The 22,611-nt window shown below is 43.3% G+C and overlaps 1 protein-coding gene across 1 annotated transcript; it reads left to right on the top strand.

Moving 5' to 3' along the window:
- Positions 1-899: 899 nt before the first annotated feature.
- On the top strand, positions 900-19,419 carry SNTN (sentan, cilia apical structure protein). Its single transcript, XM_002713286.5, is given in 5 exon segments — positions 900-1,016; positions 3,303-3,337; positions 13,633-13,672; positions 13,674-13,770; positions 18,530-19,419. Coding segments are annotated over 5 exon segments (441 nt in total). The 5' UTR covers positions 900-906; the 3' UTR covers positions 18,689-19,419.
- The last annotated feature ends 3,192 nt before the right edge of the window (positions 19,420-22,611 follow it).

The following is a 22,611-nucleotide window of genomic DNA, read 5'->3' as shown; positions in this document are numbered from 1 at the left end:
CTGTTCTTACCTTCTATCGAGATTTCTATCTGCTCTCACTCATCAGCTCCCCGGTGACACAAGCAATCACTGCACGTGCCGGCCCTGGACAGACACGTTTAACTGGATTGAGGCTTCTCCCAGTTGTTAGAGAAGGAGTGCTAAGCCACAAGGAAGTGAAACTGTCTCCACGCTGGTCTTCCAGTATTTACTCTTTAGCACGTTGCTCACGCTGAGGCCGGGGTGAGTGTTCCAAAACGTCAATCTAACTCCATTAACGGCCTTACTGAAGATCCGCAAGTGATTTTCCACTCCTTTGACACAAAGTGAAGATGTCCTGCCATGGCCTACTAGTCCATGCAGAGCCTGGCCATTGTGCTTTCTTTTCAGCCTCCGATGGAGCCACATGGCCTGTTGGTTTCTTCGATCCAATCTCACTGGCCTACCTCCAGCCCCTGCTGACCCCCGCACTCCCTTCTGTCACAGGATATGGGATGGGGATATTGCTTCTGCCTACAGATGGGTGAGCTCTCGCCCCTTCACCTAGTTAACTCCGACTCATCACCAAGTCTTCTTCCCCAGGGACACCTCAATGACTGATTCCACCCTCAGGCATCTGCTTCATTTGATCATGTTGATGGTGAAACAGTCACTCTTCATGTTGACTACTTCATGGATATCTCACTAAACTCCCTGTACATCAAGGTTGTGGCTGCTTTTGTTCACTATTGGATCCTGCTGCACAGCCTGACCTAGAGTAAAACTCAAATCCTGGATGCAAGAGTTGAATGTGTGAACAGCACAGCAGAAAAGTTCTCATGAAAGTGCCATTGTGTGGTTGTCATGCAGTGAGCAACCACAGTAACAGTAGGCAGGTGACTGTTTCTTAGGAAGTGCCCACACACAACAAGAGCCTGAGACCGGACAATGGGCGGCTGTATGCACAGTACCCAGGACCAAGCACTCCAATCGGAAGGGGAGCCCAATACGTCTGCAGCTGCAACATCCACTGTAGCATCCAGGAAAATGCCACAAAGGTCAGTGGTAGTTGCCTCTCCTTTATCAAGTTTCATTTAGGCCACAAGTGGATACCCACAGAGTGCTTGTCAGTACCTTGGTAGATAAGAGATTGCAAGTGCGCCCATTACCCACTCCAATCCAGCTTTAAATTGGATTGGAAGAACAAAAGAACAAACTGGCATCTTTGACTATAAACTGAAAAGATGATGCAATTAACACAAATCTCTGATTGCCTTTTGAAAAATCATTCATGAATCGAAATGAGTAATAGTTTTAACTGTATAGCATATCCTTTCAAATTATACATGGCAAAGAGAAATTATTTCATGTTACCTGAATATGTGAAATTGGATCTAATAAATGCAAAGGGTTCTTTTTTTATGTAATTCCACTTAGGGAAAACAACTTGAGTTCTAAAAGTGTTTTTTGGACACCTAACAAGTGCTAGGTTCTCTGTTAGGCAAGGAGTGGAAGATATGAAGACAAATAGCCTAATTCTTGTTTCTCAAGGGCCCCAAAGACTAACAGTCGTGACAGAAAGTCAATCATAGCAATAGAAAATAGCACATGCAAGGTCATAAGGGAATGCTGTGCAAAGTGGAAAGATGGCACATCCCTCTGTCTATGAAGGAGAAATTAACAGTGCAGAGGTTTTAGAAAATCAAGAGGATCTCACCAAGAAGACCATGTAGGGTCCAAGATACCATAGAGTCCAATTCCCTAATTTTACAAGTAAGAAAAGTGAGGGCCTCAAAGGCAATGATCCCTTTACTAGTTGATACCAAAACCAGGCCCTGTACACAATGGTTCTTTTTCAGGAGTTGTCAAAGGTGTGGACAAGTTCTATTGCTCTTATTGGCTTTCCTTAAAAACTACTCCATCCATTGGGGATTGAAAAATCAAGCAATTCTTTTTTTCTGCTTATAAGGAAGCAAGATTCATTTTTCTGTCTTCAGTCTGGCTCCATTCTAATCTATTTCTGATACAGTAGGTGAAATAATTTCCCAGAGCAAAAATCTGATCATGTAATCCCTATTGCCCTTGGCATAACAACCAAAATCCTTCACACAGTCTCCCAGGTTCAGCCTGCTCTGACCCTGACCTGAGACTTCAGCCTCTTCTCCCTCCACTGATTCCTTCACCGCCTACATCCCAGCCACCCTATTTAGCCTTCAGTTCTTCAATCATGTGATGCAGAATTACAACACAGTCTTCTCTCTGCTCAAAATACTCTTCCTCCTGCACCAACTGACTCATCAGCCTCAGGTAAAATGCTATCATCCTAACAGTGCAGGAGATGAGTCCTTCTCTGCTCTCTATAGGTGCTCTGGCATTACTCTTTATTGAATCGCCTGTTTAATACCTTGCTAATGCACCTGAGAAGGCAGCGGGGGATGGCCCAGTGGAGAATGAGGGGGTAAGAGAGGGAGAGGAAGTTTGTAACGATTTTTCTGGTTGCATCCAGCCAAACCGTCAAAATGACTATAGAATTCCCATGGAATGAGATTTCTTTCATCATTGCTTTCAAATCATGTGATAATGAGTCATCTCCCCCATTCTCTGGGATTGATCAGCAGGGAACCTATTGACAATTTTGTTTGTGTCACAGATAGGGGAGAGTTAGCAAGGAGCATTGTGAATTAAATTTTTGCCAGCTTCTGTGGTATACATATTGCCACTATGTCTAATGTCTTCTGCACTAGGATCTAAGTCCCAAGAGGCCAGAAACATGTCTCGATCACTCACTGATGCCTTGATTTTTAGTTAAGCAGCCTAAGCAACTAGTACAAACATAGGTCAAAATCTCAAGCATTTTATAGGACAATACATCTTTTTTTCTCTTTCACATGACAATCCCAAGTTGGGGTTACCTTTACTCCACGCATCCAATAAAGGACATAGGTCAATGGAAGCTCTACCATCTCCCTAATGCAACTTCCAACACCTTCCTGGTAATCCCCACCTTAGTTAAGTGGAAAAGGGAAAGTGCATGAGAGTACTTACTTGAGAGGTGTTCACTTCTCTTCTGCTCCTTTCCTCCAAAGGAACTTAGTCTCATTGCCACATGGCAACAAGGAAGGCTGGAATATGTGAGCTATCTGGCCAGGCACAATCAAGCACTTCTTGATTATGTGGCAAGGGCACAAGGGATTCTGGGAAACAAAAGACTGCTCCACTAGAATGCTCAATGGAAGTTGATTTGCAAAAAGATAATTTTTAAATCCTTTTACCACTTTGCTTTGGATGCTGATGCCAATACCCAAGCTCCCAGAATCATTATATTTCTTTCATTTTGTTGGCAGCATTTCAACATCCAAACAACTCACTTCAATAAAAGGTAAGGCATGGGACAACTGAGATGTGCATGTTTGTCCTCTATAATTATGGGAGGTCAAGAGTTAAAAAATATAGTACGTCACAGAATGTTAGAGGTCTAAGAGAACTTATGGATAAATTATCAAATATTCATCAAATATTCATGATGTTCTTTTTAAAAATTTGAGAACTCAGGTCCAGTAATAAGAATCATCTTGCCCAAACCAAAAAAAAAAAAAAAAAAAAAAAAAAGCTGTGTTAAAGGTAGAGCTAAGATGAGACAATGAGTCCCCCGACTCTTAATTTAGTTTTCTTCCCATCATACCCAGTTTCTTCTTCATGGGCAACATCCTCAGGATGTCCACAGAAGGACCATAAAGATATGACTCACGGATGAACTCAGGACATGATAAACCCCAGCTGCCTCTGTTTGTTGAGGGAGAACACAGTATGGCCAGCACGTGTAATTACTTACCCTTGGAATTTGATTGCTTTGGTAAAATATCTTTAGAACTAACAGCATTTCCATGGGAATAGCAATACAAGACAAAAAGCACTCATATACTTGAACCATTATCTTATTCCAAAATTGATGACTTAACACATTTACAGGGTAGCAATGATGGCTGGGCATTAATCAGCTGTAGTTGCTTTTCCTTCTAGGTGGCTGGTTAATCTCTCTAGAAGAGATTCTTTACATTTTTAATTAAATAAATCTCCACCTAGATGAAGGTATTATTTTCACACTTCACAAAACATGAATTCTGTTCCATGATTTCTGTTTCAAGAAGTTACACAATTGGGAGCAAACATTTAGCTTAGCAGGTAAGATACTAACATCCCACATTGGACTGCTGGGGTCCAGGGGTTCAATTCTCACCTCTGGTTCCTAATTCCAGCTGCCGGCTAATGCATATCCTGGAAGGCATCAGTGATGGCTCAAGTGGTTAGGATCCTGCCACCCATGGGAGAACTGAATTGAGTTTCCAGCTCCCAGCTTTGGCCTCAGCCCAGTCCTAGTCCTTGCAGGCATTTGAAGAGGGAAAGAGCCAATGTGAGCTCTTGTTCCTCCCCGCCTCTTTATCTTTCTCCCTCTCCCTCTCTGCCTCTCTGCCTCTCTGCCTCTCTCCCTCTCTCTTTAAAAAGAAATCAATATAAACCCATATTTTCTCCATTGGTTACTTAAGAATCAAGGATATGGGGTGAATATATAGGTGCCTAAGACACCCAGGGCAATTTTTCTGTAGAAAGGTTTGAAAAATATTACACTAATGGGAAAATTATTAGCCTAGCAAGTAGAGATCAAAGATCTAATTTTTGACTCTACTATATGTTCCAATCTGAGACTGGGCAAACCACTCTGTACTGTACTGCAAACTACTCTCCTGTACAGGTATTCACATTTTTATTTGCAAAAATAACTAATGATTGGAAAAGTTCTATAAAGTGATTCTGACCACCTGCTGTATTAAGTAAAAGTGGTATTTATATTCACACTAAAGCATTAGCGATTCACTAAATTAAGTACTTAATATTTAGTGTTTTCGGTCCCTGGGTAGGTGAGCAGGAAGTGACAGGAAACAGTTCTGAAGTCCAAGTCAGCTCAGATCAACATATGTACAGTGAGCCCAACAAAACACAAGGAAATGGAAATGAATGTGAAGATAAATAAGATGCCATAACTTCCCTTAGGAAATATACATTTTAGAATTATGCTGTCCAATATAGCCACTAAACACTTGAATTGTGATTAGCTTGAACTGAGACAGAGTTTAAGAGATTTAATGGAGAAAAGTATAAAATGTCTCAATAATGTGTTAACATTAATTACATGTTGAAATAACATATTTGCATACTATAAAATGCATACATAAAATGTGTCATTAAAATTAATTTCACTTTCTTCTTTTACTTTTAATGAGGCAACCATAATATTCAAAAATTATGATTATGACTCATACTGTATTTTTTATGGCACTATTTACAAAATAATTTAGACAAATAAACAAAGCACTTCAATATGAGGGTTATGAAGAGGTTCTGTCTACAGAACAACACAAGCCAAATAAGAGATCTATCACCCCATTTAGGGGCTTGGGAAAGAGTCCAGCAGAATCCACTGCCTGTAAAACAATAGCAAGAAGCAGTGTCCAATGGAGCGAGGAACGACACTGGTCGCGGGACACTGGATAAGCCCACTTAACCTCTCTGGGCCTCAGCTTTCTCAGCTGTAACGTGGAGATGATATGAGGACCCATCTCCCAGAATGGACACTAGACTGAATGTTGAGTCACGTACATCCATCCCATAAAGAAGTGCAGGGCTCTCTGGGCGTGTCTGGCTTTCAGTGGTCCCTATTGGCGAATGCTGTAACAGTCACCAAGAGGAAGTATCCCCGGGGAGAAAAAACAGAAGGGGAAGTGCTGCCATGATTGAGAGCACAAGGAGCCCCCAAAGAGGGAGCCCCCACCTCCACCTTAATCATGGCCTCCCCGCGGCTGGGTGGGGCTCTCGCCTCTCTCCCTCCCTCCTGCAGAGGTGGGAGGGAGTTGCTGTCCCCATCTCTGTTCCCCCGAGGCAGGTGTCACAAAGCATTTGGGAATTGCTTCATATGTGGGGGCACTGCCCACTCAGGACTCACCCCCTTGTCCTCAACTCCCACACACTGGTCCAGCCTCAGGCGCTAACCAGCGGCAAGGACAACGGGCTGCAGAGCAGCAGTCTGGCATGGCGAGTGTGACCCATGGTGGTGCCAGCTTCCCTCCCAAGCCCGGGGCTGTGAGGCCTCATTCCACTCGCTGGGGTCCCAGAAGTGGCACGGCCCCCAGAGCTTGTGTGATCATTCCCCCACAGCTGTGTGGCTGCCCACAGGCGCCCATCAGCCATGCGTCTCCCGAAGGGTAGTGCAGTTCGGGCTCCTGGTCCACTGTGCTTCAGATCCAGGCTAAACACGGGGAGTCTACAGCAGCTGTTGTTGCCTGGGAGGTGGTCCCGTGTATTCCACTGCCCCTATGTGTTCCTGAGGCCTTGTGCACACGGGCCGTCCCCATGGAAGGCTGTCCAGAGTCCCGAGTCCCAGCCAGGCCACTAGAGGAGGACGGTCAGCCCGTTACCCCTTTGGGTCTTCAGTTGGTTGTCCGCCCACTCAAGCTGCCTCTCTCGATAAAATGGTGTTTTGTTTTGTCTGTGTTCTTCCTTTTATATGTCAGTAAGTGTCAGCGTCCACCCAGGGCAGAGGGGGTCAGCCATCTGCCCTGCCTCCCCATTCCTTGGTTGTCATGGGGCCTGCCCCACAGTGGCCCACTGTGGGCCTCTGAGCTTATGATGACCCCAAGTCTGACATGGTCCACCTGGTCCCGCACCATCCCCCCTTGGCGATGCCATTGGAGGGTCGGGAATCTGCTTCCCCCTGTGCCTGAGCTATGGGATTCTGACTACCTTGCTTCATGATTTGATACATTTGTTGTATTCAAAACTTGAAATGTAGGACGCCAATAAGTCATTGTGTCTGTTTATATTTTTTGGAATATTTGTATTACTTACAACTAATTAATAAAAGTGGGTTTTAAAAAACAAAAAAAGAAGTGCAGGGCATGGAGACGATGACCTTCACTGTCACTCACCGCTGTCGTCCACCAGAAGTCAAGATGCACAAAGTCAGGGACTCTTTTTTATTATTATTTTATTATTTATTTGAAATTCAGAGTTACACAGAGAAAGAAGGAGAGGCAGAGAGAGAGAAAGAAGGAGAGGCAGAGAGAGAGAGAGAGAGAGGGAGAGGGAGAGGGAGAGGCAGAGAAAGAGAGAGAGAGGTCTTCCATCTGCTGGTTCACTCCCCAATTGGCCGCAACAGCTGGAGCTAAGCTAATCCAAAGCCAGGATCTTTCTATCTAGGTGCAGGGACCCAAAAACTTGGGCCATCTTCTGGGCACCATCTTCTGGGTGCAGGGACCCAAGAACTGGCCTTACAAGCGCTAGTTCATGTGCTGGCTGTTCCACTTCCAATCCAGCTCCCTGCTGTGGCCTGGGAAAACAGAAGATAGCCCAAGTCCTTGGGCCCCTGCACCTGTGTGGGAGACCAGGGATCCTCACTCCTTGCTCCTGGCTTCTGAAAGGCCCAGATCCAGGCTTTGTGGCCTTTGGGGGAGTAAACTAGCAAATGGAAGACCACTCTCTCTGTCTCTCCCTCTTTCTGTCTTTAACTTTACTTCTCAAATAAATAAATAAAATCTTTAAAAAGAAAAAAAAGAAAATGGCAGGACCAAGTCCTCAATGTTATAGCTTACGTGTAGCTATAATAATCAAGACTTTGTGGCATTGTCAGAGGGTCAGACAATGTGAAAGAACAGAGGACCAGGAATAGATTCACACAGACACATCCACTGATTTTTGATAAATGTGCAAATTAATTTAAAATGGAAGGATATATTTGTAACACTTGGTACTGGAACTATTGCTCATCCACCAAAAAATAAAGGAAAGAGAAGAACCTCGACCTGTATCTCACACGTAATATGAAAAATGGATCCAAAATTTAAATGCACAACACAAAAATGTAAAACTTTTAGGGAAAAGTATTGGACAAAACCTTTCCCAAAAAGAAAAACTAATACATTGGACTTCTTCAAAATTAAAAACTTTTCTCTGCAAACGACCCCCACTGAGGTTAAAAAGATCATTTACAGACTCAGAGAAAAAAACTTGCAAATTGCATATCCTACAAAGAACTATTATCTTGAACAGATATGAAGCCCTCAAAGCCCAAATGTTTTTAAAATTCAATTAGAAAATGGGCATAAGCCATGAAAAGATCAAAGCAGAAATTTTACCAAGTAAGATGCACAAATGGTAATGAAGTACATGAAAGTATGTTCAGCATCATTAGACATCAAGAAACACAAATTAAAACCACAGCAACTTATAACTATGCATCTATCAAAATGGCAAAAATCCAAAAACTGTGACAACAACAAATTCATACATTACTGATAAACTATAAAGTAGTTTACTAACTTATGATTTCTTACAAAAAATGACTTGTACGACCCAACAATTATCCTCCAGGGCATTTATTCCAAGAAAATGAAATATCATGGAGCAATAACTTGGACACAAATATTCATAGATGCTTCATTTGTAATATCCAAAAACCATAAGCAACCTTCCCAGCCAATGGTAGATGACTGAATAAACTAGAATGTTCATAACATAGAAACCTACTTAGCAGAGAAAAGGAACAAACTATAGATCCAGGTGAAGATTTGGATGAATCACAAGGAATTATGCTGAGTGGGGGAAGCAAGCCAATTTCATAGGCTAGGTAGTACATGAACCCATTTATATAACACTCATAAAACTATGTAACTGCACAGATGAACAGATTAATGATTGGCAATGGTTAGTAATAGAGGGTAGAGGGATTGGCAGTGGCTACAAAGAAGTAATATGAAGATAAGTATTGATGGGACACTTTTGTATGTTGCTACCAAACTGCATGTGGAATGAACCTGAACAGAATTCTACACACACACATACACACAACTAGTATAGAAATAATGTAAAATCTGTACAAGCTCTGGATTTTATCAATCTCTGATTCTCAGTTTTGCTATTAAAGTCATACAAACTGCTACCATTTGGGGAAACCAGGTTAAGGGTACATGAGACCTCTTCACACACTTCTTTACAACATCCTGTAACTATTTAAAAATATAAAGTTAAAAAATACTATACATTTTTGGGTTGGTGTTGTGGTGCAGCAGGTTAAGCCACTACTTATAATGCTGGCATCCCATATTATAGTGCTAGTTCAAGTCTGGGCTTCCCTGCTCCTAGTTCAGCTTCCTGCTAATGCTCCTGGGAAAACAGATAAAAAGAAAGCCCAAGTGCTTGGGTTCCTGACACCATGTGAGAGATCTGGATAGAGGTCTTGGCTGCTAGTCCAGACCTGACTGCTGCAGCCACTTGGGAAGAAAACCAGGGGATAGAAGATAGCTCTCCCTTTCTATTTTTTCTGTCTCTGTCTCTCCATCTCTCTCTCTCTCTCTTTTAATAAATAAATCTTTCTTAACAATACAATAAAAATTTAAATAACAGAATAGTACTTGAAAAAGTTTGTGGGAAACAAAACTGAAAGATAAATATTTCAGTGCAAAAAGATCTGAAACATGTGCACATTTTTTTCATTATATATATTTTCTATGAATCTTTTGAGGAGGCCTCATATAATAAATCCTATGGATGTTATGAGAATTAAATATACAATTTATACCAAGTATCCAGCTCATAGTAGGTGCTAGATAGATGGCAGCTCCACTCTTCTGTCCCCACCAGATTGCTGCTTACACACAAGTCCTTGACTTGCTTTAGCTTAGAACAGCTTAGTAGGGACTCCTGAGTGAGCGGCAAAGAAAAGCATCATCTATTGTACAAGAGCAGAAAGTCCAAGTTGTTCAAGCTTCAGGACAAATGGATGGTGGCAGGGCACAGGTAGAGACGCAGTTTCCCCTGCAATAGGTAGAGGTGCCAACACATTGACTAGAACCAGTCTCTTTGGTTGTTGTTTGTGTTCACACAATTTGTCATATCAGAGAGAAGCACAAGTCACCACCGGGGATGTCTGCACACAATACTGAAGTGGCTGGTTCGAGTCCTGGCTCCTCCACTTTAGATCCAGCTGCCTGCCAATGTGCACCCTGGAAGGCAGTAGATGATAGCTTAGGTCCCTGGCACCATGTGGTAGACTTGGATTGAGTTCCAGGTACTTTTCTTTGGCTTGACACAGCTCTGGTTGTTGCAGGCATTTGGAGAGGTAAAACCATGAATGAAAGCTCTCCCTGTCTGTCTCCATGCCTTTCAAAGTTAAAAAAAAAAAAGAAAAAGAAAAAGAAAAGAAGTAAATAAATTTTTAACTGTCACATCATAACTTAGTGTTCACCCTACTCAGAAATAAAGTAAAAACTAAGGCAGTCCACACACTCCCTTCCTTCACTCATTCCTCTCGACTCTTGTCTGCTCCACATGAAAAATTAGATGTGGGGCTGGCACTGTGGTATAATGGGTAAAGCCACTGCCTGCACTGCCAGCATTCCATATGGGTGCCGGTTCTATTCCCAGCTGCTCCACTTCTGATCCAGCTCTTCTATGGCCTAGGAAAGCAGTAGAAGATGATCCAACTCCTTGGGCCCCTGCACCCACGTGGGAGACCTGGAGAGAGACCTGGAAAAAGCCCCTGGATCCTAGCTTTGGATCAACCCAGCTCCGGCCATTGCAGCCATTTGGGGAGTGAACCAGCAGATGGAAGACCTCTCTGCCTCTGCCTTTGTAACTCTGCTTTTCAAATAAATAAATAGATAAATCTTTTTTAAAAATTACACATTTAAGCCCTTTAATGCTTTCTCTACACTTTACAGAAAATCCAGATTCCTTTTCATGGCCTGTAAGCCTCACATGATATAGCCTCTGCCTACCTTTCCTAATCAAAGACCCTTGCAGCTTTCGACTCCAGCCACGACTGTTCCCTTCCAAGGTGCCAGCCCCTCTTGACCTCAGCCTTCCAATGTGCTGCTCCCTGAGCCTGCCCACAACACTCACCAAAGCCCGAATCCCACCTCTTTCCATGGTTGGCTGGTCACCCTATCGGTGTTAGCTTAGCTTTTACTCTATTCACTGGGGCTTTTTTTAATCATTTTTTTTTGACAGGCAGAGTGGACAGTGAGAGAGAGAGACAGAGAGAAAGGTCTTCCTTTGCCATTGGTTCACCCTCCAATGGCCGCCGCGGCTGGCATGCTGCGGCCGGCGCACCACGCTGATCCGATGGCAGGAGCCAGGAGCCAGGTGCTTTTCCTGGTCTCCCATGGGGTGCAGGGCCCAAGCACCTGGGCCATCCTCCACTGCACTCCCTGGCCACAGCAGAGGGCTGGCCTGGAAGAGGGGCAACCGGGACAGAATCCGGCGCCCCAACTGGGACTAGAACCCGGTGTGCCGGCGCCGCAAGGCGGAGGATTAGCCTAGTGAGCCGCGGCGCCAGCATGGGGCTTTTTTAAAAAAAAAAAATACTTGTTTTTATTGCTTTTTATTTAAATACAGTTTTGGAAAAAATCATTTACTATTTCAGGAACATTATGATATGGGAAAGCAGATTTTATGTATTTTTTTACTTTATTTTTTAAAAAACATTTATTTATTTGAAAATCAGAGTTACTGACAGAGAGAAACAGAAAGAGAGAGAGAGAGAAGAGAGAGAAAGAGAGAGAGCTTCCATCTATTGGTTCACTCCTCAAATGACCGCAACAGCCAGAACTGAGTCAAGCTGAAATCAGAGGCCAGGAGCTTCATCCAAGTCTCCCACGTGGATGACAGAGGATAAGCACTTGCGCCATCTTCCGCTGCCTTTCCCAGGTCATTAGCAGGAGGCTGATTTGGAACTGGAGCATCTGGGACGTGATTTGGCTCCCACATGAAATGATGGCACTGCAGACAGCGGTTTTACCCGATACACCACAATGCCAGCCCCACGAAGGCAAAATTTAAAAATGGAAACAAAACAAAACAAAAACAGCTATCCAAACAAAACCAAAGCCAAACAAAACAAAACAAAAACTTAGCAAACAGTTAACTGAAATAATTTTTATAATTAGGAAACCTCTTAGAATATCATGACCTACCACCATAATTTCCAGAACCTAAATCTTATAAAAAGGCATATAAAGAAACTTCATAGATTATTCTGATATGTATGACACTACTAAATGTTCTGCCATAAGAATTTTGGATTTATTAAATTGCATGAAAAAGCTGAAGAAATTTGTGCAAATTGTATAACAAACAGAGAATTGCAATAGATTATGTAGCAGGGCCGGCGCTGTGGTGTAGCGGGTAAAGCCGCTACCTGCAGTGCTGGCATCCCATCTAGGTGCTGATTCGTTCCCAGTTGCTCCACCTCTTATCCAGCCGTCCGCTGTGGCCTGGGAAAGCAGTGGAAGATGGCCCAAGTCCCTGGGCTCCTGTACCCACGTGAAAGACCCAAAAGAAGCTCCTGGCTCCTGGCCCCAGATCATGCAGCTCCAGCCATTGCGGCCAGTTGGAGAGTGAACCAGTGAACACGGGGGCATTTAAGATCACCTAAGTCTTCTCTCAAACACAACAGAAAAATATTTTTCTGTCTTTGCACCTTCTTTGCTTCATCTATCACAATTTGCAAAATGTATGTTATGTGTGTGCATGTATGTGTGTGTGTGAAGAGAAATAACTATCAAAAATAAATAAACCTGAATATGTATGTAGATCCACATGTAGACATCCACTCTTTACTTATTTCTCTCCTAAGGTGTCTGAGGGAGTTGACCACATCTGGTTCTGTCCCCTCTGCATGCTGAGTTCTTTAAGGGACTACCAGGCACATAGTGACTGCTCAATACAAAAGTGACATTGTTCTGTCTACACTTCCTAGGCTGAAATATGAGATATTTTGTTTTCCTTACTTCTCCAAGTGTTCACTTAACAGCATATATGAGCCCTTACCATGGATCATCTCCACTGGTCACCTGGAATATAGTGATTAAAAAAAAAAAAGCAGTTGAGGAGCGAGTTAAACACGCACTGACTATAAAGTGTGGGAAATTCTATGCTGCAGGATGTAAGAGAGCACAGAGCCCAAGTCTGTAGCTCTGCTCTTTCAAAGAATTTAAATCAGAGCAGTCAACTAGCACATGGCTGTGTAAGGCCACAACCAAGGAGATCACTTGTCTCTCATTATGTCACAAAGCTTCTCCTGAGTAGCATTCTTCTTTAGCATACTGACCTGCGGAGATGCTGTGTGTGACCAAGAAAATCAATTCCAGGGGCAAGTGTCTGGCATGGCAGGTAAGAGGCTGCTTCAGATGTATCTTATCTGAGTGCGTGGGTTCTACCAACTCTGCTACCAATTTCAGCTTCCAGCTGATGCACACCCTAGCAGGTGGCAGGTGATGCTTCCAATAGCTGTGTCCCTGCCATCCACATGGGAGACCCTTCACAAATGCCTGTAAAGCCAGGGCTGCATCAGGCTGAAGCCAGGAGCCTGGAACTCCATCCAGGTCTCTCACATGGGTGGCAGGGCTCCCACATGGGTGGCAGGGCTCCAAATACTCAGGCCATCTTCTGCTGCTTTTCAAATCACATTAGCAGGAAGCTGGATCAGAAGAGGAGCAGCTAAAACTCACACCAGCCCTCCCATGTGAGATGCGGGCACACAGTTGGTACCTTAATTGACCGTGTCCCCTGGGGAAGGGTTACTTTTTATCTATGATACCTCACTGCACATGTCTTTTCTCACAGCTCTGGAGAAGGGCTCAGATCTGGAAAAAGCCATTGCCACTGGCTCTGATTTTCAGGAACTCTTCTGACCCGGATGGTAAACTTGCAAAAACTACTGCCAAACATCTTCTACAAACCCAATTTAGCAATTTCACAGAGGTAAGAGGACTTACATGCTTGAAGAAAAAGGAACCACACCATGATGGCTGACACAGAAAGCCAACAACTCTGACAAATGTTTGTTGAGTACCAACTATGTTCCAGGAGCTGGAGACCAGGTTTAATGCAGAAAATAAACTAAAAATCTAGCAAAATTTTTTTTTAAATATGGTGAAAAAGTAATTAGAAGTACTCAAAGGCCATGATATAGCATAACATTCAGGGAGGAAGTAGAGGCAACAACTTGGAGCAGCTGGTCAAAGATTCCTGGAAGAGTGAACAAAATTTGGGTAGGCAAGGGGTAGTAAAAAATGGTGACATTCCAAGCAGTGGGAATGGCATATGCAAAGGCCCTGAGGCTGGTCAACGATCTGGAAAGACATTAGGTACTTAGTGAGGATAGGGAGGGATGTAGGAAATAGTGGAAGAGGAGGTTGGTGAGGGTCAGAAGTAGCTAGATCTCATGGTTGCAGAGCCTGAGAGCATGACCAGGCCAGGAACAGTCTGCAAGTCAAGGAATGAAAACACACCCCAGTGGGTACAGCACTGTGGCATAGTGAGTCTAAGCCTCCACCTGCAGTGCTGGAATCCCATGTGGGCAGCATTTCATGTCTCAGCTGATCCTCTTCCAGTCCAGCTCCCAGATTATGGCCTGGGAAATCAGTAGAAGATGGCCCAAGTTCTTGGGCCCCTGCCTGCATGGGAGACCCGGAAGAAGCTGCTGGCTACTGGCTTTGGATCAGCCAAGCTCCGGCCATTGTGGCCATTTGGGGAGTGAACCAGCAGATAGAGAATCTCTCTTTTCCTCTCTCTCCCTCTCCCTCTCTTTCTCCCTCTGTCTATAACTCTACCTCTCAAGTAAATAAACAAATCTTTAAAGAAAAGCAAATCTGAGGCACAGTGTAGATGATAGAGAGGCATGGGAGGACCAGAAAAAAGGGCTAACTATGGTACAGCAATTCAATCCAAAGATGGAGATGGCTTGGACTAGAGTGAAGGTGGAAGGAAACACAAATTCCAGACATTTGGAGGGTGGAGAGAGCAGGATCCAAACACAGATTGGCTTTCAGAGTTGAAGGAAAAGAGAAAACAGCAACACTTCAGTTTCCAAATTAGCGAAGTGATGAATGCTGGTTCCGCAAATGATAGAGGTTGGGGAAGCAGATTGGAAGTGGGGAGAGGGGGAGCAGGTGATGGATTCCGTTAGCATGTGTCAATTTTAAGAGGTCCATGGAACATTCTAGTGGAGAAACTCAGCCAGCCACAGGCTGTATGAGTTGGGAAGTCTGGAAAGAAATCGAGTGTTCGAGACACAGAAATGAGTCCTGGAAATCTACAAATGTCACTCACCTAAAAGGAGTCACCTGAGTCACCTAGAGGCATGTTTCTCAGGTGTCCCTGATTAGAATTCCACTTTCAGTATTTCTCCACATTTACCTATAGCCTGAATCACTGTTTACTTGCAACTTTCCCTTTACGTTTTTGCTATACCTAAATGTTTGTTTTGTAAAGATACTTTGTAACTCTTCTAAAAGTAAATTCAGTCAGTAAAATATAGAAATGATAGTAACAAATAAAAGATGATTATTCATTCTTATCAGCAGTTATTCTTACATCACGTAGAACTAGATGACATTCTACCACCAGTGTATTTCAGACTTTGGGAAATTTTGGCCTAGGGAAAATGTGTATGAAGAAAAGTAGGCATCACACAAGCTGGAACCACCATTACTTGCTGATAGGCAGAGCAAGAAAAAATTGCAGAGGTAGTCTCTAGGGTGCTATGTGTTCCTATATTAAAAAGATAACTATTCTATTCATGTGCACACGCGCATGCACACACACACACACACACACACACATACACACGGCTGTACTATACTCCAGTCATGTAAGATATCACTCACCAGAAGGAATTGGACCAAGAGCACAACTCCCTGTGACTATAATTTTTTTTTTGACAGGCAGAGTGGACAGTGAGAAAGAGAGAGAGAAAGGTCTTCCTTTTCCGTTGGCTCACCCCCCAATGGCCGCTGCGGCCAGCACACTGTGGCCAGCGCACCGTGCTGATCCAAAGCCAAGAGCTAGGTGTTTCTCCTGGTCTCCCACATGGGTGCAGGGCCCAAGCACTTGAGCCATCCTCCACTGCACTCCCAGGCCACAGCAGAGAGTTAGAATGGAAGAGGAGCAATCGGGACAGAATCCAACAGCCCAACCAGGACTAGAACCCGGGGTGTCAGTGCCGCAGGCGGAGGATTAGCCTATTGAGCCGTGGTGCTGGCCATATAATTATTAATAGTTATGTTTTTGTGAATATAGTATGACACACAAAAATGTATAATGTGATACAGAAAAATGCTTGGAAAGAGATGGCTAAAAGGAATTGCCTTTGGGCAATGGAGTAAAAACTTATTTTACATTTTCTTTTTAAAATTTTTTTTAAAAAAAATATGGATCATTGTTAAAATATTAAGAAGAGCCTTTTTCTTGCTTAAGTATCAGGCAGAATTTGATGAGAGATAAAAAGTTTTGAGTGTCTTAAAAAAGGAGGTGAATAAACCCCTTAACATTAGCCTGCATCAGAGGCGGAAAGAAATGGCCCAGGAGAAAAGGGGCCTGTCACCTGTGAGATGAAAACTCCCCAGCAAGCCTGTAACAAGAAGACAAGGATGACAACAGGCCTAAGTGGATCTTTCATCTTGATGCAACTTACCAGCCCTCTGACGACACCAAAGGAAAACCATGTGAACCCAAGTCAGTTGGGAAGATACCCTCAGCCTCTTGTGCCTCGGTGTAGGCTAAACCCAAGAAAAGCAACTGATCTCAGGGTTTCTGTAGCTGCAGACACACCCAGGCCTCAGCGTAATTTTGTCTGCTGTGTGAGATGACAGGCACCAGACAGCAGAGCCAGATTTCAGGGGCTCGAGGGGACAGCTCACCCCAGGACATTCCTGGGATAGGCAACACTATTTAACTTCACTTAGCAAACACGGAGTGTTGGGATGCTGCCCTGACCTAACCAGGCCACTCTTCTAAATCCCCTTGGGGAGTTCTTTGCAAATAGAGCTAGGCCTTTTGGCTGAGGCTTGAGCCTTAAGTAGAAAAATCTCCTTTCTCATAAGTCTAAATATGATTTTTTGATGTATAGCCAGCCAGCTCTCATAAAATTAGCACCTAAAGGCACTGCTCAGAAGATACAAAAACAATTGGCCAGTCATGCCCCAGGAAGACCAGACCTCAGTCGGCTCTGTGCTCTTACAACAAGCAGGAAAAAGACAGCAGAAAATCTACACCCATCTGTGTCCTTTGAGCCAACACTGTTGCATTCCACCAGTGAAGTGGTTATCGCTCTGTCTTGGGCTATCCCTTCCAAAAAGCCAATTTAGCTCTCAGCAGAGGAGCTGAAGAGCTCCCTAGGCCCCCACTAATGGGTGATCTCTTGAGGATAAATGGCCAAGGAAGACCAGAAGGGGTCCAAAGCTGTAGGAGGAAGGTACCAGCACCACAGAAGTGGCTGGGTTCTGGCTGGGACTGTTTTTTACAGCTAGCACAGGGGTGAGAGTTGCAGTTGAACAAAATAAACAAAGCACAGCATAACAGTGAGTCAAATGACCTCAGCCTTTTAAACATCGCTGGGAAAGATAGCTTACAAGCTGAGCTGGAAATGGAAAAGCATCTCCATTTAGGTATCATTGAGATGTTTCCCCTTCAACCTGTTCATGGGGACTATGAACTTGGATTTGTTTTATGAGTAAAGTAAATGCTGAACAATATTCCCAAGCACATTTTCTTTTAGCATTATTTATTCCATATTTCTGGATGCTGCTATGGTTTGGGTAAAATATACAGCAGATACCTCCCGTAACAAAGAGATTATATTTTGAAAATCAGAAACCAACAATATCCACATTCAAAGAAATGCAGGATAGTTTAACAGTTACTTGCAGAATCAGATAGACAAAGCTGTCCATCTGACTCCACACTAAAATCCACTAGTCTTGGGCAAGTCCATTAATTCTCACCAGACTCTTTGATAGTGCATCTATAGAACTGGGATAATTATAGAACAAATTCACTAAGGCCATGGTGAAGATTAAATGAGACAACCCATTAAAATATTTAACAATAGAGCTGGTGTTGTGGTGTAGCGGGTTAAGTTGACACCTGCAACACCGGTATCCCATATGAGCACTGGTTCAAGTCCCAGCTGCTCCACTTCTGACCCAGCTCTCTGTTGGTGTGCCTGGGAAAGCAGTGGAGGATGTCCTAGAAACTTGGGCTCCTGCACCCCCATAAAAGACCCTAAGGAATCTCTTGGCTCCTGGCTTTGGACCAGCCTAGCTCCAGTTGTTGCAACCATTTGGGGAGTGAACCAGAGGATGAAAGATCTCTATCTTCTCTCTCTCTCTCTCACTCTGTAACTCTGCCTTTTAAATAAATAAATAAATCTTTAAAAAAAGATTTAATACCATGCTTAACTTGCTGCACTAGTGGTAACTTGATGCAGAATCACCTAGTATATATGTATAAACAAATAAAACAAAACACCTCCAATCCTAAAGCAACGTAAAGATGGGGAAATGCAGATCACTATGAACTGTGTACATGTACTGAATCTTCACCCTGCAGCCCATAAATATGCATAATTACCATTAATTTCAAAAATTAAAAAGCAATAATATATTTATTGTTACTTTATGTCTGTAAACACAAGGTTTGCATAACAAGTTTGGTTTTTATTTATTCTTTACCCTCACAGGGACAAGAAACCAAACCAAAATACAAAGAAATCCTTGCTGAACTTGATGAGCAGACAGAAAATAAACTCGACTTTGAGGACTTTATGATCTTACTCTTAAGCATCACTATTATGTCAGACTTGCTACAAAATATATGGAGTGCAAAAACTACAAAATAAAATAGCTTTAAATATACAATTATATACAATAACAGTAAAAAACAGTACTAAAATATTAAAGATTTTTCCATCTGATTTTGATGAGTTGAATCTACTGATCATATACTAGTGATGGTTATGATTGCAGATGCTCAGATCCAATATAACTAAACATCTGCATTTGCTCTTCAGGACTGTTTGAACATATGGCCCCTGGATGAGATGATAGATTTGATACCAATGAATACCTTGCTTTTGCTGAGTCCATCATGACCTAGCACATTGTTATAATCACTGAGTCATTCATTCATTCATTCTTACGTTCATTAAATGACATTTGTTGAACATCTGCTTCATGGAACACAATCATGAACTGGCTCGACCCTCCCTTTCCTCAGATGTGCTTGCAAAAGCCTAGCAGAAGAGATGAACATTGAACAACTCTTCTGTCAAATGCATATACAGTGAAATGATCATTATGATAAGGACTATAGGATACTAAAAAAGATTATCACCTGTGTTCGAAGGTCAGAGCTTTACTGACATTCCCTAAAAGGCAACAAAATATTGCAGCAGCATCCAGGCCTACTAAATGAGTTTGTCCACACACGTGTACAAGTGGACATTTAAGGGGCATGTAAATGTCTCCCACATTGATTGTGGTAGATGCAGGGCTGCATGCATTCATCAAACTCTTAGAACTGCACTCACAAAAAAAGGGTGAATTTTATTGTATGTGATTTATACCTAAATAAACCTGATTTAATAAAAAAAATCAGACTCATTATCATTGTCATTTCTGACCATGGTGAGATAATGTCCTAACAGTGGCCATATTCTGGAGGAGCCATTTGGCATCTTGGTTAAGAAGTCTGTGTCCCACACTGGAGGGCCTGAGCTGGAGTTCTCATTTCACTCCTGAGTCAAGCTGCCTACTGTTGCAGATCCTGGGAGGCAGCAGGTGATAGCTCCAGTGATTGGGTCACTCCCACTCCCACTGGAGACCTAGATTCAGTTTCCAGTTCTTAGCATCAGTCTCCCAGCTGTTGAGGGCATATGGTGAGTGAACCAACAGACTTAGGAGCTCTCTCTCTCTCTCTCTCTCTCTCTCTCTCATGTCTCTCTCATGTGGTCATGCATTCTTACTCTTACTCTCATGCTCCCCTTTCTCTTACTCTCCAATAAATAACATTTTTTAAAATAATGAAATAGAATATATTGGTCATATCCCAAAGACATCTTCCTGTGGGCCTGAGGACAGCAGACCTCAGTGGAGCAGCTTGTCAGAGAGTGATGGGCAGCCAAGAACCCCCAGAGGGGCCACTGGTCAACAATCAGAGCCACAAGCCTTTGAAACTCACTGGCTTCCAACACATACTATCTCAACAAGTGTTGACAAGGGATGAATCATCTTCCCATTTTCCAGCAAGTGGAACTGATATTTAGAGATGCTAAGTGATGACCCAGAGTCATCCAGGTCATCAATTCCAGAGTCAGAACCCCAGCTCAAGGAAAGGAGAGAGGTTCCAAACAAAGTAAAGAGTGAAGGGAAGACCAAGTCTTATAGCCCCATTCCCATTTTGTCCTAATCACATGTCAAGATTTCGAGTCACCTAACATTTTTTGCACTTCTATTATAGTCAAGTGTCACAGAAAGGCAAACAGAAAGTGACAGCTTTTACTTGAAAGGAATTTATGGCTGGTAAAACTTGGATGCACATGTGGTAGGATCATGATATTCACCAGGCATCTTCATTCTCCTGCCCAACACACAGGAGCACTATATAAGCTCTCCCCACCTCCCTTGAGTTGAGTGGTTCATGCTTTGCCAATGACATCTGAGCTGAAGTGATGTGTGCCACTTGCAGGTGGAAGATTGAGGAGCCTGGGCTCATTCCACCACTCTGCTTCCCTGGGGCCATGCTAACTGGTAATATGCCCCACTGGAGTGTGTGCCGTCAGCCTGGGTCCTGCAAGGGGCCAATTTAGACCAGAAGTCCAGACAAACTGATACAGACCTGCCACTAAAGGAAGAAAGAAGTCCCGTGTTTTAAAAAAATATTTTCAAATAGATTTTTAGCTACTGTAAAATTATTATGACTTCCCAAGAACCTTTCCCATTTCACATTGTCTTCTTACCCAACACTATCAGACCCACACATAAACACCAAGCAAAGTCAAGAGAGACCTTGGTATGGTGAAGTGTTATTTCATCCTGTAGTGTCCCAGATCCACCAAAAGCATCTCCTAGGCCTTCCCCGTTTCCCAGCCCTCAGACAAGTCCAAGGCCACGCAAAGGATAAAGCTCCACACTCTGTGTTCTATCACCACTTTAGCAATAACCAGATGTGTTCAACAGAAGGTGTCAAACTTACGTACCCAACAAAAGAAGAAAAGGTGATCAAAGAAAATTCTTTATCCCCAGTTTTCAGTGTCTTCCAATTTTGAGTTGTTTGTCTAAAAGCAAGTTGAGGGGCCGGCGCTGTGGCATAGTGGGTAAAGCCATCACCTGCAGTGCTGGCATCCCATATGGGCGCCAGTTCTAGTCCCGGCTGCTCCACTTCCATTCCAGCTCTCTACTATGGCCTGAGAATGCAGTAGAAGATGGCCCAAGTCCTTGGGCCCCTGCACCCATGTGGAAGACCGGGAAGAAGCTCCTGGATCCTGGCTTTGGATCGGAGAAGCTCCAGCCATTGCGGCCATCTGGGGAGTGAACCAATGGATTGAAGACCTCTCTCTCTCTCTGCCTCTCCTTCTCTCTCTGTATAACTCTTTCAAGTAAATAAATAAATCTTTTTAAAAAATAAATAAAAGCAAGTGGGAGAGAGAAGCCGAGAAAAGTTTTTTTTCTTATTTACTTATTGAGTGAACACAGGACTCATACTTTGTGCCAGGGGTGTTACAATTAATAAATCATTGAACCCCCATAATAACCCTGTGGGGTAACTATTATTGCTGCTGTTGTTGTTATAGTATTATTGTTATCACTGTGATTGTTATTATTTAATGAACATCTTACAGACAAGGAAACTGAAGCACAGAGTTTTTGATTTTCCCAAAGTCACACGACAGGTTTGAGAGTTCCCTGCCATTCCCAAAGGCAATGTTAATTTTGTTTAATATTAGATTTCGTTGTGAGAAATAATATTATAAACTCAACCAAAATAGCTGTGCACACTTCAGGCAACTGTGAAGAGATAGCAGTACCAGCTGGACCCTGGAGAACCATTTGGCATTCCTCAAATAGAATTCTGTGGGTTGTTCTCTTTCAGAGCCCTTTGTGGCTCAGTTGCAAGTTGCTGAATATGGCAACCTCGGTGACCAATGAAAAGGTCAGATTCACACCTTTCAGAGAAGGGAAGAAAGAGAGGCTGGCCAATGGCACGATGAAGAAACTTGAAGCCGTTCCACTTCTCTGGACTCCCAGTAAGAATTTTCTGAAAATCCATCCCAGATGGAAAGTCACGCTCCTCAGAGGGGGATATAAATTACAGAATCTATTTTAGCCTGATGCAAAGAACGAAAACAGAGCAAAAGCACGTGTACATGTTGAAGCATCAGTGACAGATAAATCAATGGACAGGATGCTGAGACACAGATCATGAAAGTTCCCATTTCTTGGTTCTACTTCCAGGACCGTGAGCTCAACTCTTATAACAAAGGTGCCATGTTGGAAATGTTACTCCTCTTTGCAGGTAAGATTATGATGTAAATATGTCTTGGGATTCCTTGGTTTCCAGAAAGAAAATCCACTTTAATTATAGATATATAGATGGCCGGCGCTGCGGCTCACTAGGCTAATCCTCCGCCTAGCGGCGCCGGCACACCGGGTTCTAGTCCCGGTCGGGGCGCCAGATTCTGTCCCGGTTGCCCCTCTTCCAGGCCAGCTCTCTGCTGTGGCCAGGGAGTGCAGTGGAGGATGGCCCAGGTGCTTGGGCCCTGCA

Source organism: Oryctolagus cuniculus, chromosome 10, assembly GCF_051225735.1.
Source record: "Oryctolagus cuniculus isolate XC-2025 breed Fujian yellow rabbit chromosome 10, ASM5122573v1, whole genome shotgun sequence".
Classification (NCBI taxonomy): Eukaryota; Metazoa; Chordata; class Mammalia; order Lagomorpha; family Leporidae; genus Oryctolagus; species Oryctolagus cuniculus.
This window is presented reverse-complemented; position numbering and strand designations above follow the sequence as displayed.